Source organism: Anabrus simplex, chromosome 1, assembly GCF_040414725.1.
Source record: "Anabrus simplex isolate iqAnaSimp1 chromosome 1, ASM4041472v1, whole genome shotgun sequence".
Taxonomy (NCBI): domain Eukaryota; kingdom Metazoa; phylum Arthropoda; class Insecta; order Orthoptera; family Tettigoniidae; genus Anabrus; species Anabrus simplex.
In genome coordinates, this window is record NC_090265.1 from 317,687,278 (window position 1) to 317,710,486 (window position 23,209).

The 23,209-nt window shown below is 37.6% G+C and overlaps 1 protein-coding gene across 1 annotated transcript in view; it reads left to right on the forward strand.

The window, feature by feature from the left end:
- Sos (Son of sevenless) overlaps window positions 1-23,209 on the forward strand; it is a 765,665-nt gene that overhangs the window by 44,616 nt on the left and 697,840 nt on the right. Inside the window, exons 2-3 of the mRNA XM_067134824.2 lie at window positions 2,790-3,053; window positions 18,263-18,346. Of these exons, the coding sequence (XP_066990925.2) occupies window positions 2,790-3,053; window positions 18,263-18,346 (348 nt within the window). The remainder of the gene's footprint in view (window positions 1-2,789; window positions 3,054-18,262; window positions 18,347-23,209) is intronic.

The window sequence follows — 23,209 nt, forward strand, 5'->3', positions numbered from 1 at the left end:
AAATTAACATTCATTAAATAAAATACTCAATTGTCAGACCTTTTACTCATACTTGGTTCTTACCTGATTACTTATACATATAATATTTGATGGGCGCCAGCTACAACTCAGTGCAGCAATAAGAGAATGAGAGTCTTGAATATCTCTAGGGTGTGGGGTAATAAGCTTACTTTTGGTTCTGGAAAAGGAGATTGACGTTTTGTTTCCCCATTAAATTTGAGGTTATGTAATTCTATCATTGAAATAAAACGATAAATTAATTTGATAGAATAAAATATATTCTTAAATAATTTCAATAAAAATAGTAAGAACTGATGTGATAAAACACATGAGAATATGAAATTGTGACATTGCAACTGAAAGAAACTAGGCATTAATTTGAATTCCTCTTGACCGGACATTTAAAAATTATACAAGATATTTATCGCTCACTTGTTCCCTTGACTGTACCTTCAACACTTTGAGTGTAATTACAACATATTCCTTTGAGTTGGTGTTTGCTGTAGGTGTATCAAGCCTAATTTGATGATGTATCCTTTTTGTTTCACTGACAACATCCTTTTTGTTTCACTGACAACTAAGTATCCATGTGACTGCTGCTTCTCCATCCAGATGACTGACTACTATCATCTCATATATATATAATAATAAAAATACACCTTGTAACGTGATTTGAACCGTTACAATTCACCTCCCATAAATAAATCGAAGAACAAAGAATCGATTGATTTATGAAGAACATGATAATATATATATATATATATATATATATATATATCGCATATTGTTATCACAGGTAACTATCCAATGTCTCGTTCTCTCCTTGTCATACAATACGTGACAATGTAGCACTTATTCTTCATGGCAAGTCTCTCCTTCTATATGACTTCAACAAACTGACCGACTGAGGTCTCTCCTTCCGCTTGACTCGTTCACTGTTCACCATCCATTTGATTGACCGACCAACTGTGGCCTCACTCTCCCAATGACTGACGCTATAAGACACTGGTCCTAATATTTATAACCTTTGACCGACACACCTACGCAATGTCCAGAAATAAGTATAATGCTACTCCCACCCATCTCCAAATGTTACATGCAATGGTGAAATTGCCTGGGGTGGCTCTTAAGTATCTCCAAAAAATGAGCTCACCGCTAAATGCACACAATGACAGAGCGATGACTCAGCAGTATTGCAACATATTGTAATGTCACAAGCTATTACAACAATACTTCCACATCCGATATAATACAGCAATGTTCATCTGCACACACACGTATATACGTAACAGTTTAACTACAATCACACAAGCGATCATCATTGCATAATTGAATTGACCAGTAATAATAATTGCAATAATAGTAATAATAATAATAATACAGACAAAATAATAATAATAATAATATCACAGATGAAATAATAATAAAAATACAGATATCATCTTGTAACGTGATTTGAACCGTTACAATTCACTTCCCTCATAAATAAATCAAACAAAGAATCGATTGAATTATGAAGAACATGATATATATAACACTAACCTTGACCCTTGACACATATAAACACTTTAAATGAGTGTACAACAATAATTTTTTTAAATGCAACATATCAATACATTTAATAAAATATCACATATGAGAACTTTTCTCGCATATTGTTATCACAGATAACTGTCGAATGTCTCATTCTCTCCTTGTCATACAATACATGACAATGTAGCACTTATTCTTCCATGTACTGGAGTTCAATGCACCAATACGACACTTGGTTCCCACACAAATTCACATATGTTAGATTTATTTTGCCAGTTTCTTACAAAAACAATCATCTTACTAATATCACAACAAATCTCATGTGAAGTACTTCTTTAAATTTTTAATGTTATAAGTACCGACAATCTTCCCTTCCTGATTTAAAAAAAAGGAATATGCCTGTAATTCACTCAAATTACCTCTCGCCACTGCCTCATACAGACTATCCCTCAGATCCTGGTCGTATAGACACGTGACACACATCAAAACATTTCCTCTCACTAGGAACACCTTCACTTACCTCTCATATCTTTAATAAAACACACGTTACCAACACTTACCTCAGACCATCATAATTAACACGTACTACTTTACTAGTTTTCTCCCAGGACAAACAAACACTACCTGAATCAAAGTCTATACTACCCCCATGATTTGTAACCCAGTCAGCTCCTAAAGTAACTGAATACACAAGATTTGGTACAACAAGGCATGTCTTGAATGTTAATCTACACACACATATACGTAACAATTTAACTATAATCATGCAAGCGATCATCATTGCATAATTGAATGTAACAATAATAATAATTATTACAATAATAGTAATAATAATATTACAGAAATGAAGGAGTGATGGAAGAAGAAGAAAGCAACAACTTTACCGAAGAGTAGATACGAGCCCCGTGGTCCTCAGTAGGCCAAACAACAAATAATAATAATAATAATAATAATAATATCACAGATGAAGTAATAATAATAATAATAATAATAATAATAATAATAATAATACAGATATCACCTTCAACCTGTAGAACTTGAGATGCTATTTAACAAAGTACCAAAGTTACTGCAGTTAAGCAAGGCTGTACATTTTTCTCTTATTACTGATAGTTATGGATTAATTTTGTGTGGAAATGTTATTTTTGTAACAGACTGTATTGAAAATTAGTGCAGTTACTTACATATAAAGATTGGTAGAGTAGGTGAATAGTCAGAAATGTATTATTTGTTGGATGTTTTGTATTTGCCTACAGGTTTTGGAACAGGTCCATCATTCCTTGACTGCTCGTGAGGAAGCTCTCGACTACGTGGAAAGCCTCATCTTGCGATTATTGGGCATGCTCTGTGCTCATCCATCACCCCATTCGGTGCAAGATGTGGAGGAGAGGGTGCGACGGACATTCCCAACGCCCATTGACCGCTGGGCTCTCAGTGATGCCAAAGAGGCCCTTGAACGGGGGAAGAAGAAATCACCCCTTGTTCTGCCCGTTGATAAGATTCATCATTTACTTCAGAAGGTATTGTTGCTAAGGGTTTTAAGATATGAGGATATTATCTCAGTACTGTGTTTTTGTGGTTGATAGTGTGAATTACTGATTTTACGTTGTTTTTTTTTAAAGGGGAATATATCTGAATGTTCCCCTTAATAAGCAATGTAAAATCAGGAGGGAATGTGTCTGAAAGTTGCCCGCCTCCATAGCGTAACTGTTAACACTATTAGCTGCCGTTCTTGCTGGCCTGAGTTCAATTTCCAGTTCTGCCAGAAATTTAAGACTGGCTGGAGGGCTGGTTTGTGGCTAAAATGGTACATGCATCTCACCTTCAATGGGGGTGAACCTAAAAAGAGCAGAATCACCTTGGGACGAGGACACAAGTTTACTTACTGTGTGAAAGTTGTTTACTGGGCTGTGCAAATTAAAGTGCTAAACTATTCAAAACCTCTAGACTTATAGTCCAATTGAGGTACTCCTTGATTTCCAGTCTGTGGGGCATACTTCAAACAAATCCCCTGTTTTTTTTTTCTCCAACTGAAATATCAGCATAGTAATCATATCAGTTACCTACTATACATCTTCCGTGTATTCCTGTGTATCTCTTCTCAAATTTCATACCTGTTTTATTTCTTCCGTTTAGTACTATTGTAAAGAACTAAAACAGCCTGTATCCTATCTTCATTGTTTCACCCGTTTCCTTGCACCTAGTCTCACTTAACCCATCTTCCTCCGTGGTGCATTCAACCAGTTCTGTAGACTTACTTATAATTTTCAAAATGTGGACTGTTCTCAATTTTTTGTTGTTGCTCTGTATGAGATTTGGTAGTGGTCACCTTCTTTCCACAGCTCCCTAAGTATGTGAAGTACTGCGTAATATTTATGACTCATCACATGTGTCATCTGAAGCATCATCGTCATTCACTGCCTCATGCTGTTCATGATGAGCCGGTACATCTGGTTCTATCAGGAGTAGTAATACTTCACTCTTCTCGTTTTATGTTGAATTTTGGTTTTATGAGATATTCCTGGGTCCGAAGATATCAGCAGCATATGTAATATGTCCTCATTTGTATGTTTTCGTGAGGATTTCCTAGAATGTCCAAATCTGTATTTTCTCAAGTCTTTGTTACATGTTTCTTGGGCTGCTTCTGACAATTGCCCGATAGGTATAATACAAAAATCAATTATATATTATAAAAAAAAAGGATCCAACAATGGAGTGTAGATAATCCAAATTTATAGCTCTCTTCAGGACAAACTGTTTTTTGTGAGTGCGTTATTCATTTCTCTGGGACCAGCACCACACACATAACACCTCTGTGCAGATGAACCTGTAATAGAATTGCAGACTTTTCCATCCACCATGGTCAGCAATAGAGTTTGATTAATATATATGTATTGATCATCAATTTATATTTTACTTGGTTGGAGGGACGTTATTTCAGTTTCAACTAATTGAACCTCTGACAGTCTCCTTTTCAAACAGTATTTTAAGAGGTCTGCAAAATCGTGTCGAAGAAGATCGTGTTTTCTGCCATAAAATTTTCTTTTCATTGTTGCTTTCTACATTTAAAGAATACATTTGTAATGGAACAACTGAAACTACAAAAATATCAGTGTCACTGCCGTCATCATCTGTAAATTTCTGCTTATACTGACTGTGTCCGCTTGAACCATCACACCCCCATTTTAATATAATATGAACTGTATCACTGCTAGAAATAGACTGTTTCAAAACATCTTCTTGTACTGCAAGGCGCTTAATTGTATGGTCGACCAGTGATTGCAATGTTATTGTGGCTGATGTTTCTGTTATTGTTATTGATTCACTTGGTGGGTAGCATTTCTGTTTTGTTTCTCTAATGATGTGGTAAGGTGGGAAAATATTACAGTTCCTATTTTTGCATTCAAGTCGCATATTCATATATTGGCTTTTGCTGTAATTGTTATCTACAAGGAGTGATAGAGCCTCTTCACCGGTAAGCGGTACAGATTTTACAGCTGGTGATATATAGGATTTTTTAACTTTAGTAGCTCTATGTGGAGACTTCGGAGTTTCTTTAACCATTTTTGCAGCATCTCGTTTTCCAGACAGGTGCAATGATACTTGTGTGCCATGAATAAGTTCTTGTTCTGAATGTGCGGAGAGTAGCGGTTGAATTTTTCGTCTCTTTGATTTTTCACTACTTTCGTGAAAAAGCTTTCTAGGCCTTCCGACTTTCGATGCGGATGGAGTAGGAGGATTTAAATGTTCTGTTAGTTCGCAATCATACACAATTTTCGAAAATGTTATCTTCTCTTTTAACCAATCAGAATATTTGGAAATGAATTTTGCTTTACTTCTATGAACCTGCTTTCACTGCCTGGTAAAATTATCAACAAAATCCTTTAAATCTCCTTGTAGGCATTCAGTTATCTCTTCAGAACAATTGTCTATCCCTAATTTACTTTTGACAAAGTCACAAAGTTCCACTTTTGACACAATCTTTGAACCCAGTGCTTCAAACAGTTGTAAACGTGTGAGAACTGGTTGCGACGGCATCTTCTAAAACGTAAAATAACTAAGTAAGTTGCAAAAAGATGCAAAAATTCTTATAACACGCGTAAACTACAAGACTTTATCTACATTTTAACAATAAGTAGACAGTGACGCAGAGTGACGCGACATACTAAAACTCTAAGTGAAAATATAATTTTAAAAATAATAGTTAAATATTACATGATGCAAATATAGCTAAAATTACGTTACAATTACGCCCATTAATAACTGAAACCCGTTACAAATGTAAAGATCATACCTTCAGCTGTATGTTCCATCTTAAAGCATCACACTAACCTCAAAGACAACCAAACCACAGCCACTTACATTCACTCTCCAATTCAGACTGCGAGATACGCACGCACAGCGCAGGAGATAGGATAAGATTCCAGCTCGAACAGTAGTGACAGATTTACACTAAGATGCATTTATATCCCAGAATAGTGCGCGGCAATTATATGAGAATGCTGTAGAAGTAATAAATTTTGACTTTTTAATTATGAAAAAAATAATTTTGTCCTCCTAGATTTCGATTTTGACCCACTGTGCATAGCGTAACTGTTAACACTATTAGCTGCCGTTCTTGCTGGCCTGAGTTCAATTTCCAGTTCTGCCAGAAATTTAAGACTGGCTGGAGGGCTGGTTTGTGGCTAAAATGGTACATGCATCTCACCTCCAATGGGGGTGAACCTAAAAAGAGCAGAATCACCTTGGGACGAGGACACAAGTTTACTTACTGTCTGAAAGTTGTTTACTGGGCTGTGCAAATTAAAGTGCTAAACTATTCAAAACCTCTAGACTTATAGTCCAATTGAGGTACTCCTTGATTTCCAGTCTGTGGGGCATACTTCAAACAAATCCCCTGTTTTTTTTTCTCCAACTGAAATATCAGCATAGTAATCATATCAGTTACCTACTATACATCTTCCGTGTATTCCTGTGTATCTCTTCTCAAATTTCATACCTGTTTTATTTCTTCCGTTTAGTACTATTGTAAAGAACTAAAACAGCCTGTATCCTATCTTCATTGTTTCACCCGTTTCCTTGCACCTAGTCTCACTTAACCCATCTTCCTCCGTGGTGCATTCAACCAGTTCTGTAGACTTACTTATAATTTTCAAAATGTGGACTGTTCTCAATTTTTTGTTGTTGCTCTGTATGAGATTTGGTAGTGGTCACCTTCTTTCCACAGCTCCCTAAGTATGTGAAGTACTGCGTAATATTTTTCCTAAATGCCCTGTTTGTATTAATTGTGATTGGGGTATTAATGCAATGGTTTCCCCCACCCCCCGCCACAGCAGCCTGCAAAGATCTCATCAGTCCTAATATGGAAATGGATGCTTAAAACTTACACTTTTCACTATCACTAAATGACACATTACATTATATTGGGGATGTTAGGTCGTGTAATAGTAATAATTATACACCGATGTGTTTCAAATGTGCAACCAGGGTTGTCTTCAGAGCAATAATAAAGATGAATGAAATCTGTAAATGGCAATTGTCACTCCATAGTAACTACAGCTTGTCCAATATGAGAAGGATTTGGATAGATGTGGCCGTGACGAGACCTACTGTGAGAACAATGGCGCATTGCGTTGTTAGATATCCATCTCTCCAAAATTTCTTTGTCAGTTTTCGTAATGAAACTCTTTTTTCGCTTCCCTAAGCTACGAAATTCACGTATTCGACCAGATGACAGCACGCATTCTTAGCTATTATTATCCGTAAAGTACAAATGTAGGTCGACACGTAATGTTCGCTGAAAAAACCCATCTGATATTGTAATACATAAAGAAAACAGGCATTCAACAAAGGCATTATAACAAAGTAATACTATTCCTATAATACATACAAGCCTTTAACCCGTGAGGGGGCACTCACGGAATTTTCGTCCGGGCTCTAAATAATTATGAATGTGTAATGTCATAGGATTGTGCTTACGAACTTTTCCTTTCAATACCTTTTCCTCAAACTGTTGGCTGGTCGTGGGGGGAATTTTAGCCCAGCGAAAATCACGTCGGTGTGAGCGCCTGGTGCTTTCCTCTGTGTCCGACCCCGTGCGTTTCTCAGCAAGGCGGTGTTATCTTCCACGTGCGACCTCTTTTATTATGGATATTTTGCAAACATTTATGCTCATTGTGTAAATATTTCAGTTGTTTAGTGCTTTCTGACGTTCTGCGTTGACTTGGAAGAAGAAAACGAAAGAATTCAGAGACTGTCGGACACTGTAGAATGTGAGGAGCTGCAAGAACTGCTAAATGCAAATAAAGAAGGTCCATTTCGAAGACAGTTCTTTGCTAAAGAGGCAAAGAAATGCCAGTTAATGATGATGCTGATGTGTTGGAAGACGACTGCCATTCTGAAATTTACGTTCCTGAATTACAGGAACTAGGTAAACTAGATGAAGTAAATACAGTGAATGAACCTGTGTAGTACTGGAAGAGGTGGGACGACACGCTGGAACATTCACAAACTGCCTAAAAATGTTAGGACTTTTGCTCGCAATAAAATACGAACCCATTTACCTGAAGTGCGGAGAGAAGCCGTTGAAGCATGCTCTCCACTAGATGGGTCTAAACTTCCTCACTGAAGATATGATGAATGATAACCAAATTTACAAACATATGGATAGAGGAAAAGTGAGAGTAATTACTCCCGAAAAAGAGACTCTGTGGACACAATGACTGCAGAATTCAAGCCGTCTTTTGTATATGTCAAGAATTCTGAAAGCTTACTACTTGAATTTGGAACATCTTTGGGCATCAGATGGCACTAGTGTGGAATTCTTTCGAAATTGTATGGTTCTCAAGCATATCTTAATACGAGCTCGTAGATTTGACGATATAAGTAGCAGAGAGGAACGAAAATCGCGTGATAAATATGTGCCAATTGAGAAGTGTTCAAGAATTTTGTCGAAAACTGTCAGTGTAATTATATAATTAGTTACGTCACGCATTGTTAAAGTATTGAGAATTTCATTCTAATTGGGCCGTATTGATCTGAGATTACATATTATTTGTTCAAAATTAGATTTTTCACTTATTCAATACAGTAAATTTCCAATGCAGATGTTTACATTACATTATAATATGGTATTAGTTTCGATCCTACTCGGGGTCGTCATCTGTGAATACCCATTTACACAATTAAGTCAAATTGTCCTAAAACAACATTTTAAATAAGACATTATGATCTAATAGGCCGTTATGAGATGTTTATATTTAAGATCAAGTGCTAAAGTTCTGCCTCTTATATGGATTCTAAAAGTATGAAAGTTTTTACATAGTAATGAACAAATAGAGCACAATTGTAATAAAAGATCATAAAATGATATTACAGAATATACTTCAAGGAACTAGTGGTCTCGAAGTGAATCTTTCTCGTAAATTCTATTAGTGATACGGCCTTAATTTCTCACTGTTAAGTCCTACACTATTACAAAGTGGTGGTGTATATACATCGTAAAGAGTGATTTTTGACACTTATGGTGCTAAAAACTAATAGTCTAAAAAGTGGATTTTCTCGTAGATTCTATTGATAATGGCCATATTTTTGACACCATTAAGTTATGCACTGTTACAAATTGTTGGCACATATAAACCGTTCAAGTATAACATTTTAGGTGCTGAAAGTTATCATTAGAGTTCTACTCAGTTATATGGCCTTGCTGATAATGCGTTTAATGCCAGTGGATCCATAGTTGAATAACTTCCAGTAGAGTTGTGAGGAACTGATTTCAAGCACTGCGTGTTGTGGTTGAATGAGTATTTGTGAGAAGATTGAAGTCTCAGTTCATAACGGAACAAATGGGCCTTGCATGGCAATGTGTGGTTCGAGGCTGTTAGTGCACGACTCATGCACACACTCGAGGCTGTTAGTGCATGACTTATGCATCGTTGTTCTCGGCTTCTCTCCTTGCTTGAATGCTCTTCGACTTGGCGGTGCACCTTCTTGAATCTGCCGCTGGTTCCGCGCATGCCATTGTATTAAGATCCTCCGGTTCCTCTTTGTCCATGGATAAAGTCCCAGTAGCCAGTTCTCTTCATTGGACGTCCAAGGAAAAGTTCTGCAAGTGAGAAACCCGTGATGCGGTTCACCCGCTGTCTGATGGCCAGAAGGGACTCCTGTAGGTGTTTGTCCCATTTGGAATGTTCTCTGTCGACCGAGTGAATCCGAATTAAATTGAAATAAGAAATTAAATGGTTCAACCTATTCAATACAAATAAATAAATGTACATTCTTATTTGGTTAAAAGCGGTACCGGTTTCGACCACCAATCTGGGTCATCATCAGCCGATTACAAATACAAAAACAATGCATAGGAAAACAAGAAATTAAAGGATAAGTCTTTAACGAAAGCAGTTCAAGAAGCAATATAAGACAATAGGGATTAGCACTGCGCAATTTTAAATCATATAATCCAGAAGAAGTCGAAGATCAGTTACTTATATGTAGCAAGGTGCAAGTCCCTGAAGAGTAGCACAACACACGCAATGTCCAGCACTATGCCTTAAAATGTTTATGAGAAGAGGTGAACAGTTCATTGAACAAGCCTGCAAATACTGCCAGGCACGAAGTCACAACGTGATTTAATAAATTTGAAGTCCCAAAATTGTGTAGAAGTCGAAGAACAAGTCGCTTAAATAAAGTAAGATGCTAGCTCCTGAAGATCAGCGCAACATATGCAATGGCCGGCACTGTTCTTTTAAATGCCGCTGAAACTCGGTGAATAGCCTAAAGAACAAGCCTGCAAATGCTTCAGTTGCGAAAATATATAATACAAGTTAATATAATTGTATATCAATGTTAATAGGATCTTGTAGATTCTTTAGAGATGCAGAACAGTTGACGTAAAAAAAAATTGTGAGGAGAAAAAGGTTAAAAAGCGCAATATTGGAAACAAATGAAAAACGCATATGCATAGCTCCTGGTTTCTCCGTTCGGTGGGATTTGCCTGCGGATGGTAGATCGGTGTAGTCCAGTGTATGACAGAGCATGCAACCTCTGTCTGTAGGTAAACTAACTGGCATTGTCCATGAATAGACACCAAGGATACCCATACCGACTGAAGACTTTCGTCCTTAAGAGTTGTACAATACGTCCCGATGTAGCTTTAGGGATGGTGAATGCTTCCACTCATCTGGTGAATAGATCAGTCAGCACGAGGATCCCAGTCTTTCCCTGAGATGTCCTAGGGTAGGGTCCCATAAGGTCAAGGGCGAGGACCTCCCAAGGCTGATGTGGTCGGTGTCCTCTCATGCTGGTACTCGCCTTCTGGTTGTTCGTTTTAGTGCAAGCACAGACTGTACAGGCTTGGGCGTAGTTCTTGATGTCCTGACGCATTTGTACCCAGAAGAAACTTCACCGAATCGAAGAATAGGTTTCCTCTTACCAGGATGACCGGCTCTGGATTATCATGGTATTTTCCTAAAATCCTCGGAATGACGATGGCCGGAGAAAATCCAGGCAGGTGGGAAGTGTACTTAAGTGTACCATCTTCGAGTCGTAAGTTCTTGTAGCACATCTTAAACTGAGTTGGGACAGATCGACAATCAGTGCTGCGTTTGCTGATCCAGAATGCCATTCTGTTACAGGGCATGTCCTCAGCCTGCCACTTCCTTATTAAATCTGAATCGATCTCACTATTTCCCCGCCGGATAGCGAGAAGCACAGGGTCGGTTTGAGACTTCATAGTTGGCCCAGGAATCTCTCTCCCTGGTAAATTTGTGGTTAATTTCTATCCGTCCCCAGGATTTCTTGATAGACTGACAGCAGCTTGATTGGCTACACCAGGAACATGACAAATTTCAAAGTAAAAATCGGCAAGGATCAAGGCCCATCGCATCAGTTTGGACTTGGTTCAACCACTGAAGTGAAGAGTTGTCTGTAAAGGGTCTGAACTTCCTTCCTTCCAGATATACTGTGAACTTCCTGACAGCCCATACAACCGCTAATGCCTCCTTCTCGGGTGTACAATAGTTTCTCTCGGGAGCAGAAAGTTTGCTACTGGCATACTCAATTATATCCTTGCCTCCTCCTCTCTCGTAGAACAGTACAGCCCCAAGACCAATAAATTATATATTGTATTGAATAGGCAGACCACTTGGTTATAATATTTAAGTTGATCTTAAATATTCACTACTTGATTATAGTCATTACGGGATTAGTATTACTTGAAATGAAGCTGTTAAAGCTTGTTACATGTAACCCAAGACCAATGTCATTCACATCCATCTACAAGCAGACCTTGTATCCAGATAAGCTAGACGAGTGTCACAAATAGATCTGATTACCTGGATGGCTGTGTTTTCCCTTTGGGTCCATTTAAATGGTATGTTTTTATTGAGGAGGTTGGTTAGCAGAGCAGCTTTCGTTTAAATGTGTGGTACAAAGCTACTATACCACTCACAGAGGTGTAAAAATTGACATACCTGGTGTTTCCTGTTACTCAATGGCCCTATTCTTCTCAGTTTGTCTCTCCAACCCTTTGTCCATCAATACATGATCTAGGTACGTAACTGAGTTTGATGCGAACTGACACTTCTTGATTTGGCAGGTAAGTTCGTGAATCTTCAACCTGTCTAAGGCTCTAGCTAGGTGCTCCAAATGGTCCGAAAACATCTTGGTGAACATGAGGATGTCGTCCAGATAGACCTGGCAAGATTCGCCAGTGTATCCAGACAAGACTTTGTCCATCAGGTGCATCAAGGTGGCTGGAGCATTCATAAGACCAAAGGGCATGACTCTGAATTGATAGAGTCCTCTTGGGATGGAAAAAGCAGTCTTCGGTCGAGACTCTTCTTCGACTTCCACTTGCCAGTAGACAGAGTTTAAATTGAGGGTACTGAAGACGTCATTGCTTTATCAGATGTCGGGGATCCAGCATGGGGTAGGCGTCTGATATAGTCTTGTTATTTACCTGACGTAGGTCCACACAAAGTCGGTAATCACCATTTTTCTTCTTAGGTAGTACTATTGAAGAAGCCCATCCTGATACTGAAGGTTCAGTCAATCCTTCGTTCTCCATTTCCTTAACTTTTTCTATTACAAATTTTCGTTTATGTGGGTTAAGTGGGTAGGGCCTTTGTTTAACTGGGGTATTATCCTTACAAATAATTTTATATTTTACCGTTGTGGTAAACCTGATTCTATCAGTAATGACCTCAGGGAACTTATTCAGCAACTTCTCAAGGTCTTCCTTCTCCTCCACCCTCAACAGCCCTGTTTTCAGTTTGGCCAATACATTGGTTTCTAAAGTTTCAGACTCAAAGGCTTTATTTTCTACCCATGCCAACCTAATTCTGTTTTAATTACCAAAGAATATTTCATTGGCTGTATAATCTATCACTACCCCATATTTAGTTAAGAAGTCATGTCCTAATATTATGTCAGGTATCAAATCCTTGACAACCTTTACCGGTATATCTAGGACTTCAGTAAAACACTTGGCTTCAAGAAAGGTACAACCCTCAATCTTGTAATGTATGTCATGGGTTGCCCCCTTAGCAGGACAAACAGCTTTTAATAATTTTTCCATATTCATGTTCACAAACGAGTGTGAAGCTTGAGTGTCAAGGATAGCGATGGAAGGCTTGTCATCAATCGTCTAGTTAATAGTCGGGTGGGGTGGATTATGTTCATCATCACTATAGATTTGACCAATATGTTTACCTTCTAGCCACATGTAATGTGTCTGGGGCTTCTTCCTTCTTCCGGAACCATCTTTGCCCCAACTCGAACGGTCCCAAGCTAGTTTTCCGGGCAGCTGTCTTTTAAATACCCAGTCCACCCACATCAGTAGCATTTCCGGGGTTGCTCCGCTGTTGAGGTTTTCGTTTTTGAGGCATGGTAACTTGTTTCTTCGTCTAATTTTGCTACGATATGACGGAACTCTTCAAATGTTTTTCGTTGTGCCACCTTAACAAGCGATTGAACCTTATCATGAAGCAGCTCAATTAAATAAGGGACGCTCATGTCAATATTTTCCCCCTCATGGACTCTCTTAAAGAGCTGGAGTTTTTGAATTACAAAAGCTCCTGCTCTCATTCCACTGGGTTGTGCTTCAGTTAGAAACTTCTTTTGTACCAAAGTTTGGACAGCCTCCGAGTCAAATCACTGGATAAATTCTTTCTTGAATTCCTCCCGGTTGAGGCTGAGCACTTTAATGTTCTGCCACTAAGCCCCAGCTATCACTTTTAGTTGCTGGCTGACAGTTTGCAAGTATATTTCCATAGGTATATTTGTCCTACCCAGTAGAGACTCGGATGTCTTTAGGAATGTTTTAGGACACTCCTCGAGCCTTCCATGAAATTTCAGTATTTAAAAGTGGGGACAAAGAATTTCTTCAGAACTATCGTGCAGTCGCAATTGTTTCAATAATTTCTAAAATATTTGAATCACTTTTGTACAATCAACTTGGCAACTATTTTGAAACTTACAATCCTCTATCCGACTGTCAGTTTGAGTTTCGACAAGGTAAATGTACTACTACTGCTGTTCTTGAAATTGTTAATCAGATATTAACAGCTTTTGAAAACAAGTAGGCAATCTCTTTAGTGTTATGTGATCTAAGTAAAGCTTTTGATTGTAGTAATCATGAAATTTTACTTGCAAAACTTGAGATGTATGGTGTCGAGTATCCCTCACTGAACATAATTAAGTCATACTTAAATAACAGACATCAGTTTGTGTCAATTAAAAATAAGTATTCCACTTTCAAGAAAGTTACAACTGATGTGCCACAGGGCTCTGTCCTTGGTCCATTTTTATTCATGCTGGCAGTTAATGATTTACCGCAAAATGTCAAACACCTGAGCATCTCAGGTTTGTATCAGGTGTCACAGGAAGCTCTTGCAACTGCAATGCGTGTTTTTCATCCAATAGGCTGTTGTGCAATCAGGATAAAACTCAATTTCTCACACTAGGAGTATCCAAAGATATTGAAAGTCAGTCATACTTTTGGGTTTTCATATTGATGCCAAATTGAACTAGAAAACACATATTGATCATGTTTGTAAAAAAAAAAAAAAAAAAAAAAAAATCACTAGTGGTCTATGTGATATGGAAATTGAGGGATTTAGTTGGCAGTGACTACCTAAGGATGGCATATTTTGGTCTCTTCCAGTCACACATTACTTATGGACTGTTATTATGGGGGCATTCTTCTTATGTATATAATATACTTCTAATACAGGAAAAGGTTGTCTGAACAATGTGTAGGGCTGGTGCAATTGACCATTGTCGACCTCTCTTCATTAAGCTTAAAATACTGACAATTGTAAATTTGTATATTTATATATCTTTGACATATGTTAAAAACAACATAAATGAATTCAGTACTAGGGAAAACATTCACCTTCATGATACTCGGGGCAAAGCAGACATTGATATCCCAATTCACAGGCTGTCAAAAACTGCTCACTCACATAAAATTAGTTGTTTAAGATTATTGAATAAATTACCACATTCTGCACGGTCCACTCTTTTAAGTAATTTTAAAAGAAAAATGTATGATTGGTTAATAGAAAATCCATTTTATAATACCTCTGAATTCTTGGAAATGCATAATATTAGTATTAAGTTTTAATAAAAGGTGTATGCTCATTTAGCCTTAGTAATATTAAGTACTAAATTATCAGTTGGCGAAGCCTGTTCCATTGTATATGGTCAATGGCATATAAAGATTTTTGATTCTTACTCTGGGATCAACCGGTATCCCGTACCTCTGTCAGGTTGACTACTCCCTTCAGAAATGTTTCTCTCAAGGGTTAAAATTTTTCTGTTAACTTCGGATTCAAACTTCGTAAATTTCTGGCCTACTTCGGTTTTAAAATTATTGGATTCCTGCTCAATTTCTTCAATCTTCTCCTCGACTTTGTTTTCCAAGGTGTGCATATCACTACATTATCTACGTCTAATTCTAAGCTGCTGATTTTGTCATTAATTTTTGAAATATATTCTTTCAGATCTTTGATCAAAGAATTGATTCGGCCCTTTATTTCTTGAGAACGGCCTTGATTTTCCCCTAGAGTTTTTCAGACTGGGCCTCGATTTTCCTCTAGAGTTTTGCAGGCTTGGCCTGAATCAGAGCAATTAGTTGTGCAAACATAATGTTTACCCAGTTGTTGGTTTCTTCCTCCGAGGTGACTTCGATGTTGAAACTGCCTGGGTCCTCCTCATTGTCTATCAAATCCTGGCGCAGCCTCTCTTGTAAGTCCGCTTTGCTTCCAGCCGTCGGTAAACCTCGGGATGCCAGCGCTTTTTGTAAAATTGCAATGGTTATTTGGTTGATCTTCATTGCTGAGTCTTGAAGTGTCCTGTCGCAGTCGTCAATTTATCGCTCTCAAATGGGATTTTATTTGACGTAAATAAATATTGCACGAGAACACGTTCACTTCCTTGTGTAAACTACTTTATTGTCACTGTAAGTCACAACACAGAATCACACACAATAGCAAGTGACACTACAACACTTAATAGCGGAGTACCCTGAAGTCGAATCCAAGTACAAATCTTAACAACACTGACTGGCTACTATAATGCACACTCTCTTGAACTGACTGACTCGCTGACTGACAGCTCGATATATATACTGTTCGAATTGTCCATTTCTGGAAGTCGAATGGTGTACTCCAGTAATGGATCCAGCTCGAACTTTCGATTACTGTTTACCAATAGACATGGAAATCCCTCCACCATTCCTAATGTCTCTAAATGTATCTGGATAATAAACCTTACAGTAAGTTTCCAGAACCCTTCGTATGTACCAAATTATAGCAGAATACACCTAATATACGAACATTACAGTTTTCTACAGCTTTCGACTATGTAGATTTTGAGGTTAAACTTATATATAATACGTATTTCACGTTATACAAATTTATAATATATTTGCATGGAAACCATGTATTAGTCATATTTAACATTTAATAAAAGATAACTTAGCATTTAATAAAATATCATTAAATTATATTAAACATAATAATTAAAGGTTTTACAACAGTTAGGATGTCATACCTATGACTGCATAACACCTGCAAAAGCACAGTGTCTTTCAACAAGTTGAACAAACTTTTACTCACTGCTTGGACAGCTTTTTTTAAATCTGAAGGGATGGTTTTGATCTCGTCGAAGTCTTTTTCCATTCGACCATGTGCACTGTTGCTCTACTCCTCACTCTCGTCACATGATGATCATAATCTTTAACTTGAACTCGCAAGATTAATGATAATGTTGTCCCCAGTAGTGTCAATCCTTCATGTTCCTGAGTATTGGAAATTTCATCAGCTATGTTCTGTACGGCTTTCTGCCAGTCCTGGGGCGTCACTTCACTCATTCCTTGGGTAATAAGTCTTTCCATGTCTGCCGTCTAAATGAACTATCATTGTCTGCGACATAATTTATTACCTGCACCCAAACCAACTCTATAAGATTGTAATGGCAGTGGTAAGATGGGAGCCTAATTACTCCATGACCTTGCTTCCTTGCCATTTCATCAGTGTAATATACTGGACATCTGGGTTTGATATCATTGATAATACTCGAGAGAAGTCCTGTCGGTAGGCTTTGGTCTACTTCCACATCATGCCTGATGAGTCACTCGATCATTTCATCTCTTCTATTTGACATTGTAGGAGCCTTATCAACCTTGATAGTATGGAATGGTGCATTATCCATGATAATAATAACTGCCAAAAGAAGCTGCTGCTTGAACCAGTTATAAAATCTAATATGGTCCATTTTCTCACAGTAATCCCGTCTTTTTAGATCTGAAAACAGGCTTGTCAGTCTTGTTACAATCGACTTGAAAACTTCAAGTTCACATGTTTTCAAGTTGATTGTAACAAGACTGACAAGTCTGTTTGGTGTTCTACAAACACATGACAGTATACTTTCCCAGGTCCAAGATCTTTCTTAAAGTGCCAAGTGTTTCATGTCATTGTGTACATAATTTGTCATTATGTTTTAGGACAACCTATTGACAAGTACCGTATATAGGCAATTGCCATTGTGTGTATAATTGTCATGATTTTTTGTCAACCTATGGAGATGTATGTTGGCAATTCCCATGATGATTATCAGATTGCCATTGATTAAATATCTACAAGAACTGATGACCCCAAGGGATTCACAACTAAGTATTTTTTATTAAAAGATACTTAGTTGTGAAAGTGCGATACAGACCATGAAGCTGATTTTTATGTAAAGACTCCAAGGGAGTCGAAACCGGTCTTCACTTACTAAATTTCAAATATTTTACATTGTGTTGAATGGTGGAACATCCCTCAAATTCTATTACGGTATGTTAGTATAAGTCAGCACGGAAATGAAAATCATAACCTATGTTAGCTGGTTTGATGCCCCTGTCCAGACATTTGTATTTTCTTGAAAGTATACATATTGTGGAGTAAAAGATGTGATTACACTCTGGCAGACATTTCGTCTGTTCAACTTCTATTTTCTATTTTCTGCACTGTGGAAACAAGCAAAATAGGTAAAATGGTGAACGGGTTCTTGCTCAAATCTCTCTCTATTAACTGGGTTTATTTCCTGGTTGTCTGTGCCTGCAAGTAAATGCCTGCAGAGTATATTAATACAGTATTTACATTTTTTGTGCTGTTATGTAGTAAGAAAAGTTGATTTTAAGAGAATTATTCTATGCTAATCCATTGCTCTTTGTCCTATTGTATAGGAAGTGCTGCAATATAAGATAGAATCTCAGGTGTCTCTCTACATTGTGGCTGTTCTGGAGTACATCTCAGCTGATATTCTGAAGGTGAGTCCTTAGTCGTAATTGATGCTGGATACTATGTAAGTTGATTTATGAGTCATAGAAACTGTTTTCTATATCCCATAAATGTGTCATCACTGAAAATCTTAACACTTATGTTTGAAAGTGTGTGCTTTTCAAACAGGCAACAGAATTAGCCGTATTTTTAAGGCTTAGCCCAAAGTCCTTTCAACACTTGCATTGTGCGATGTCATCATTGTTTTCTCAACAAGATTAATTAAAACTTAGCGGTAGGTCCCCAGTAAAGTTCCAGTTTATGTGCGCCGTAGAGTAAAACAGAACATCGAAATTAATGTGTAGGGAGTCAGAATGGTGTCGGATCAAAATGCCAGCACACGATAGCAGAGTTCGTACTGCCCTATTATTTTTATTATTATTAGTATATGCGCTTAGTCCTCTAAGGAGCTCATAGAACCATTCATTTTTCTGTCTCCAAGCCTCTTGAATGCATAGTACACGTGTAATTAACCTACTATTTAAATAAATACAAACTATTTGACCCTTTACAAACGGGTTTCAAAAAGGGACTCACTACGGCCACTACCCTGCTGAAGGTTACGGATGACATGAGGCATACTATGGACGAAAGGCAGGTAACGTTACTTACACTTCTTGATTCTTAGCAGCGCGTTTGACACAGTAAATATAGAAGTACTGGTTGCTAAATTGAAATAACTTCACCTTGGACAGACAGCTCCAGAATTCTTTAATGCGTAATTATTCAGAATAGGTCATCTGAATGGATAATGAAATATTCAGTAGTACCACAAGGCTCAGTACTTGGACCACTTCTCTTTGTTATCTATATTAACGATATATCGACGCGGCTAAGACACTGTAAAGACCACTTGTATGCTGACGATCTACAAATCTATTATCATTCCAAAATTTCAGACGTCAATCAAGCAGTAGGTTATATGAACTCTGACTTAATTAGTATCAGTGCATACTCTCATGAAAAATATATTTTAATCAATCCATCAAAATATAAAGCTATTATTGTTGGGCAGATGAAATAAATCAGTGCAGCAAAAAACAAAAACTTTCCCCCACTAACTTTATCTGGTAAAATTATTCCGTACGAAAACTCGGTAAGAAATCTTGGTGTAATTATAAACGAGAATCTTAACTGGGGAGAGCACATTACAAATATCTGTAGAAAAGTGTACACCTCCCTTTGCCCACTAAAATGTCATCAAAATATGCTGCCACTAAACATGAGAATTAGGTTTATAAGTACTCTTATCTTCCTTATACTTTCTTACTGTGATGTAGTACTAATTGATGCCATAAGAGAACAACTAAACAGATTACAACGTGCTATGAACTCGTGTATTAGATTTATCTTCTCGTTACGCTATGATGTTCATGTTACCCCTTATTATCGTCAACTTTCCCTTCTAAAATTTGAACAATATAGAAACCTCCATGTGGCAGTATTAATCTTTTGAGTATTATATGTACCGCCGAAGCGAGTACAAGAAAAAGGAGAGTCAAAGCGGCCTTGTGAGTATGGTGTTGTAAGCCAACTATTCCCCAGCTCCTGCCTCCTCCTGGGTTATTGCGCATATTGCAGCAAAGCTTGATAAACTTCAAGGCAAAACGAGAATATCCCATATTACTTATCTTCAGAACTCAATTTCCTATCCTCTTTCCACCAACATAACATGCTCTGGCAGTACACTTGCTATGCCTCTCAGCAGGTCAGCGGCATTTAGCCGTTCCTTTGTTATGAATGGAGCTAGAATATGGAATTCTCTCCCCCACAAAGTTAGAGCCATAAAATCCTTTAATTCCTTTAAGTAGTCTTGCCGTGAGCACCTCCTCGATGTGAGCTGCCAGGCTGAATGACTCTGGTAGAGTGAATGCGAGTGTGAATGTACGTTTTGTATGCTTGTTATATTGTGTCATTCAACTTTTAATTTGTAACAATAATTTTGAGATATGACTGAGAATATTTATAGTGCTTATGTTATTTTGTTTCTAGTTTGTAATGGTAGTTTTAAGATTCTGAATATTTTTCTCAGATGTACACTGTTAATGAAGTGTGGTTAAGTGAAAGAGAGCACCACAAGTCCTTACTTTGCCACTACAAATAAAGGCAAATATAATTGGTTATCATTGGTCTTCTTATCTTCCCAAATCATCCTAATCCTCTTGCTGTGGGTCTGTCATCTCTCTTGTGTCCACACGTTTATGGCACTATATTGTACCATTTTTGGTCTATCCCCAGCATGTGTTTGCCACTTTGAGAAATTATTTTCTCAACAATATGCCACTGACGGGAACATTTGCCACTCCTGCCACAGAAAATCATTCTCAGTCTATTTCTTCTACTTTGTCATATTTCAGATATATGACATTTTTCTCTTCTTCATGTGTGGACCGCACTCGGAAGCCGTTTGCTGGTTTGTGTCTGTTATTCATGATGGTGTTCAATGTGGGTATGAATATGCCAAGTTTCATTAAACAAATAAACTTTTAGAAAAATATGTATCCTTTGGTCAATTGAAAAAGACTTCCTTTCTTATTTCTCCATACTTAAAATTACTTTGCATGACAGATCTCTTTTGCTGCCAAAAACACAATACAGTAAAATCTGAAGACATTTCTGCAGGGGACAAGGAAAAGGAACGTGTTAGGCGAGAAAACACACTACTGAATACACGAATAAAAGCTATCCAACAGGACTATGGAAACACTACATACCTTTATTATTTTTTTCTGACATGAAGGCATTTTACGTCTTGTATCTGCAGGTACAGTGAAAACTATACCTACTCTTTCTAAAGATGAGAGGATAATATTAAAAGGTGTGACAAACATGAAAGACATGAAAACCTTTTCTGCTGGGGCTTATAAAATGACAGCAGTACACTGTAAAGTGTGTAAAAGATCGAACAACAAATATTTGCATGGGGGCCCATAAAGATATCAAATTATTATTGCAAATCACACTCTTTCGAAAAACAAATGTTAGTACAAGCCTTTTATTGTTTACCAGTGGATTATTAAACATTATTTTCTGGTCACACTCTTAGAGATTGAATTGGAGGTTACACTCGAATACACTCGACCATATGCGACCGTGCGGCATGACTTTGGCCGCCACTTTGAATCTGACAAAACTTTGATCAACTCGCGTGGTCGAGCCTGCACTCAAAGGTGCGAGTTTCATCATTCGTGCCATCTCTGCGCGCTTCAAGATGCGGATGCCAGTCCACTTTCTGTCAGATTTTAATTTTATCTTCAATAGTGAGGAATTTCACGACCGTTTCCGTATCCATAACTAGGCTATCACAAGACAAATATGCACAAATGCTAGTCAACTTCACATGATTATCTCCCTAACCTAGAAATAGGCTATCACGTGGCAAATATTCGCCAGCTTTCACTGTACCACTCAACACAAAATACATTTCTAACTTCTGATTTGAATGCAAAATACAAGGATAAACAGGCTCACTGTGTTATTCAGCAATCTCACTGCTAACCAGCAAGCAAACTGACCATTCCTGAGGCTAACGGCTTGCTCCTCGTAGGTGCAACTTATCCTGTGAAGTTCAGGAATTCAAGGTCTTTTCCTGTAATCATGCAACTGTGGCAATGGCTCTTATCCAAGTTGGAAATTGAGTTTTTCTCACATGGGATGACGAATAAGATTTTTAGGGCTAGGAAAAATGTGATCGTTATAGCGGTAAAAGCAAAATGTGTGGATGCGATAAATTAAGGTATTTTTACATAAATTTAATACGATGAGAATTGGGACTACAAATTTTCTACGTGCTTAGCAGGAAAACATATTAATGAGGTTTTTTCTATATTTCAGAGTACGAATAACTTTCCATGCACTGATCAAAGTTAGTCTCACGGAATGCATGTGGAAGTTTACATAACAGTGAGACAACAAGTGACTAAAATCTGAAGTGGTGTTGATCGCTGGAAATTTATATTGTTATGGTCCAGATGCTTTTACACGCACACTCTCTCTCTCTCTCTCTCTCTCTCTCTCTCTCTCTCTCTCTCTCTCTCTCGCTCTCTCTCTCTGGTTGTAAATAGCAGGTAAAAATTAAATTATGAGAATAGAAAAATTTAAGGGAGTGAAAAAACTGTGTAAATGGCAGCAAAACGTAAGTTCTAGGAATGTAAAGGAGGGGTTTTACTGTATATCCCTCAATTTCCGTATCCACAAAAGTCCTGATTTGCTGGTTATAAAGAGCGGTATGTTATGACTACTATTAGTATTGCAGCAATTAGCAAAAGTCACTGTCTCCTTTGTGAGTTTTGTCCCTTCACAGTATTGTTTTGTGCGGCAAGAGTTCATTTTGAAAGCATTTTGTATAGTTTAAGCCCAATACATCAATGTTATACGCTCGATTGGGTGTTATGTAAGATAGGAAATTTAAAAGGGTCCACCTTTTCAATACAATAAATGTTATAGTTTATTTACAACATATATTTATATTTGGAACTAGTTTCGACGCTGTTTGGCGCCATCTTCAGCCAAAATGTGGGAAATAGGCTAGCATGTAGACATTTATATTACACAAGGCGTTACATTAAACAATACACATTTTACGAGGAGATAAAAACAGGGACGAATATAGAAACAAATGAATCGTTGAGAAAGCAAAAGTTATACATATTGAAAATAACCTTAACCACACATCTTGCAGTGCGAAAATATTCGCACTTGAATGATTCCTGAATACAAAACGCACGCGCACACATTTCTGAAGAGCCAGCAGGCAGGAAAAAGTAAGGTGAAACCTTAAGAGTTCTTCTGAGAAGAGTTCATCAGTTTTTTCTATGTTCCGACTAACTAATGAAGTCTCCCTTGAGTTCCTG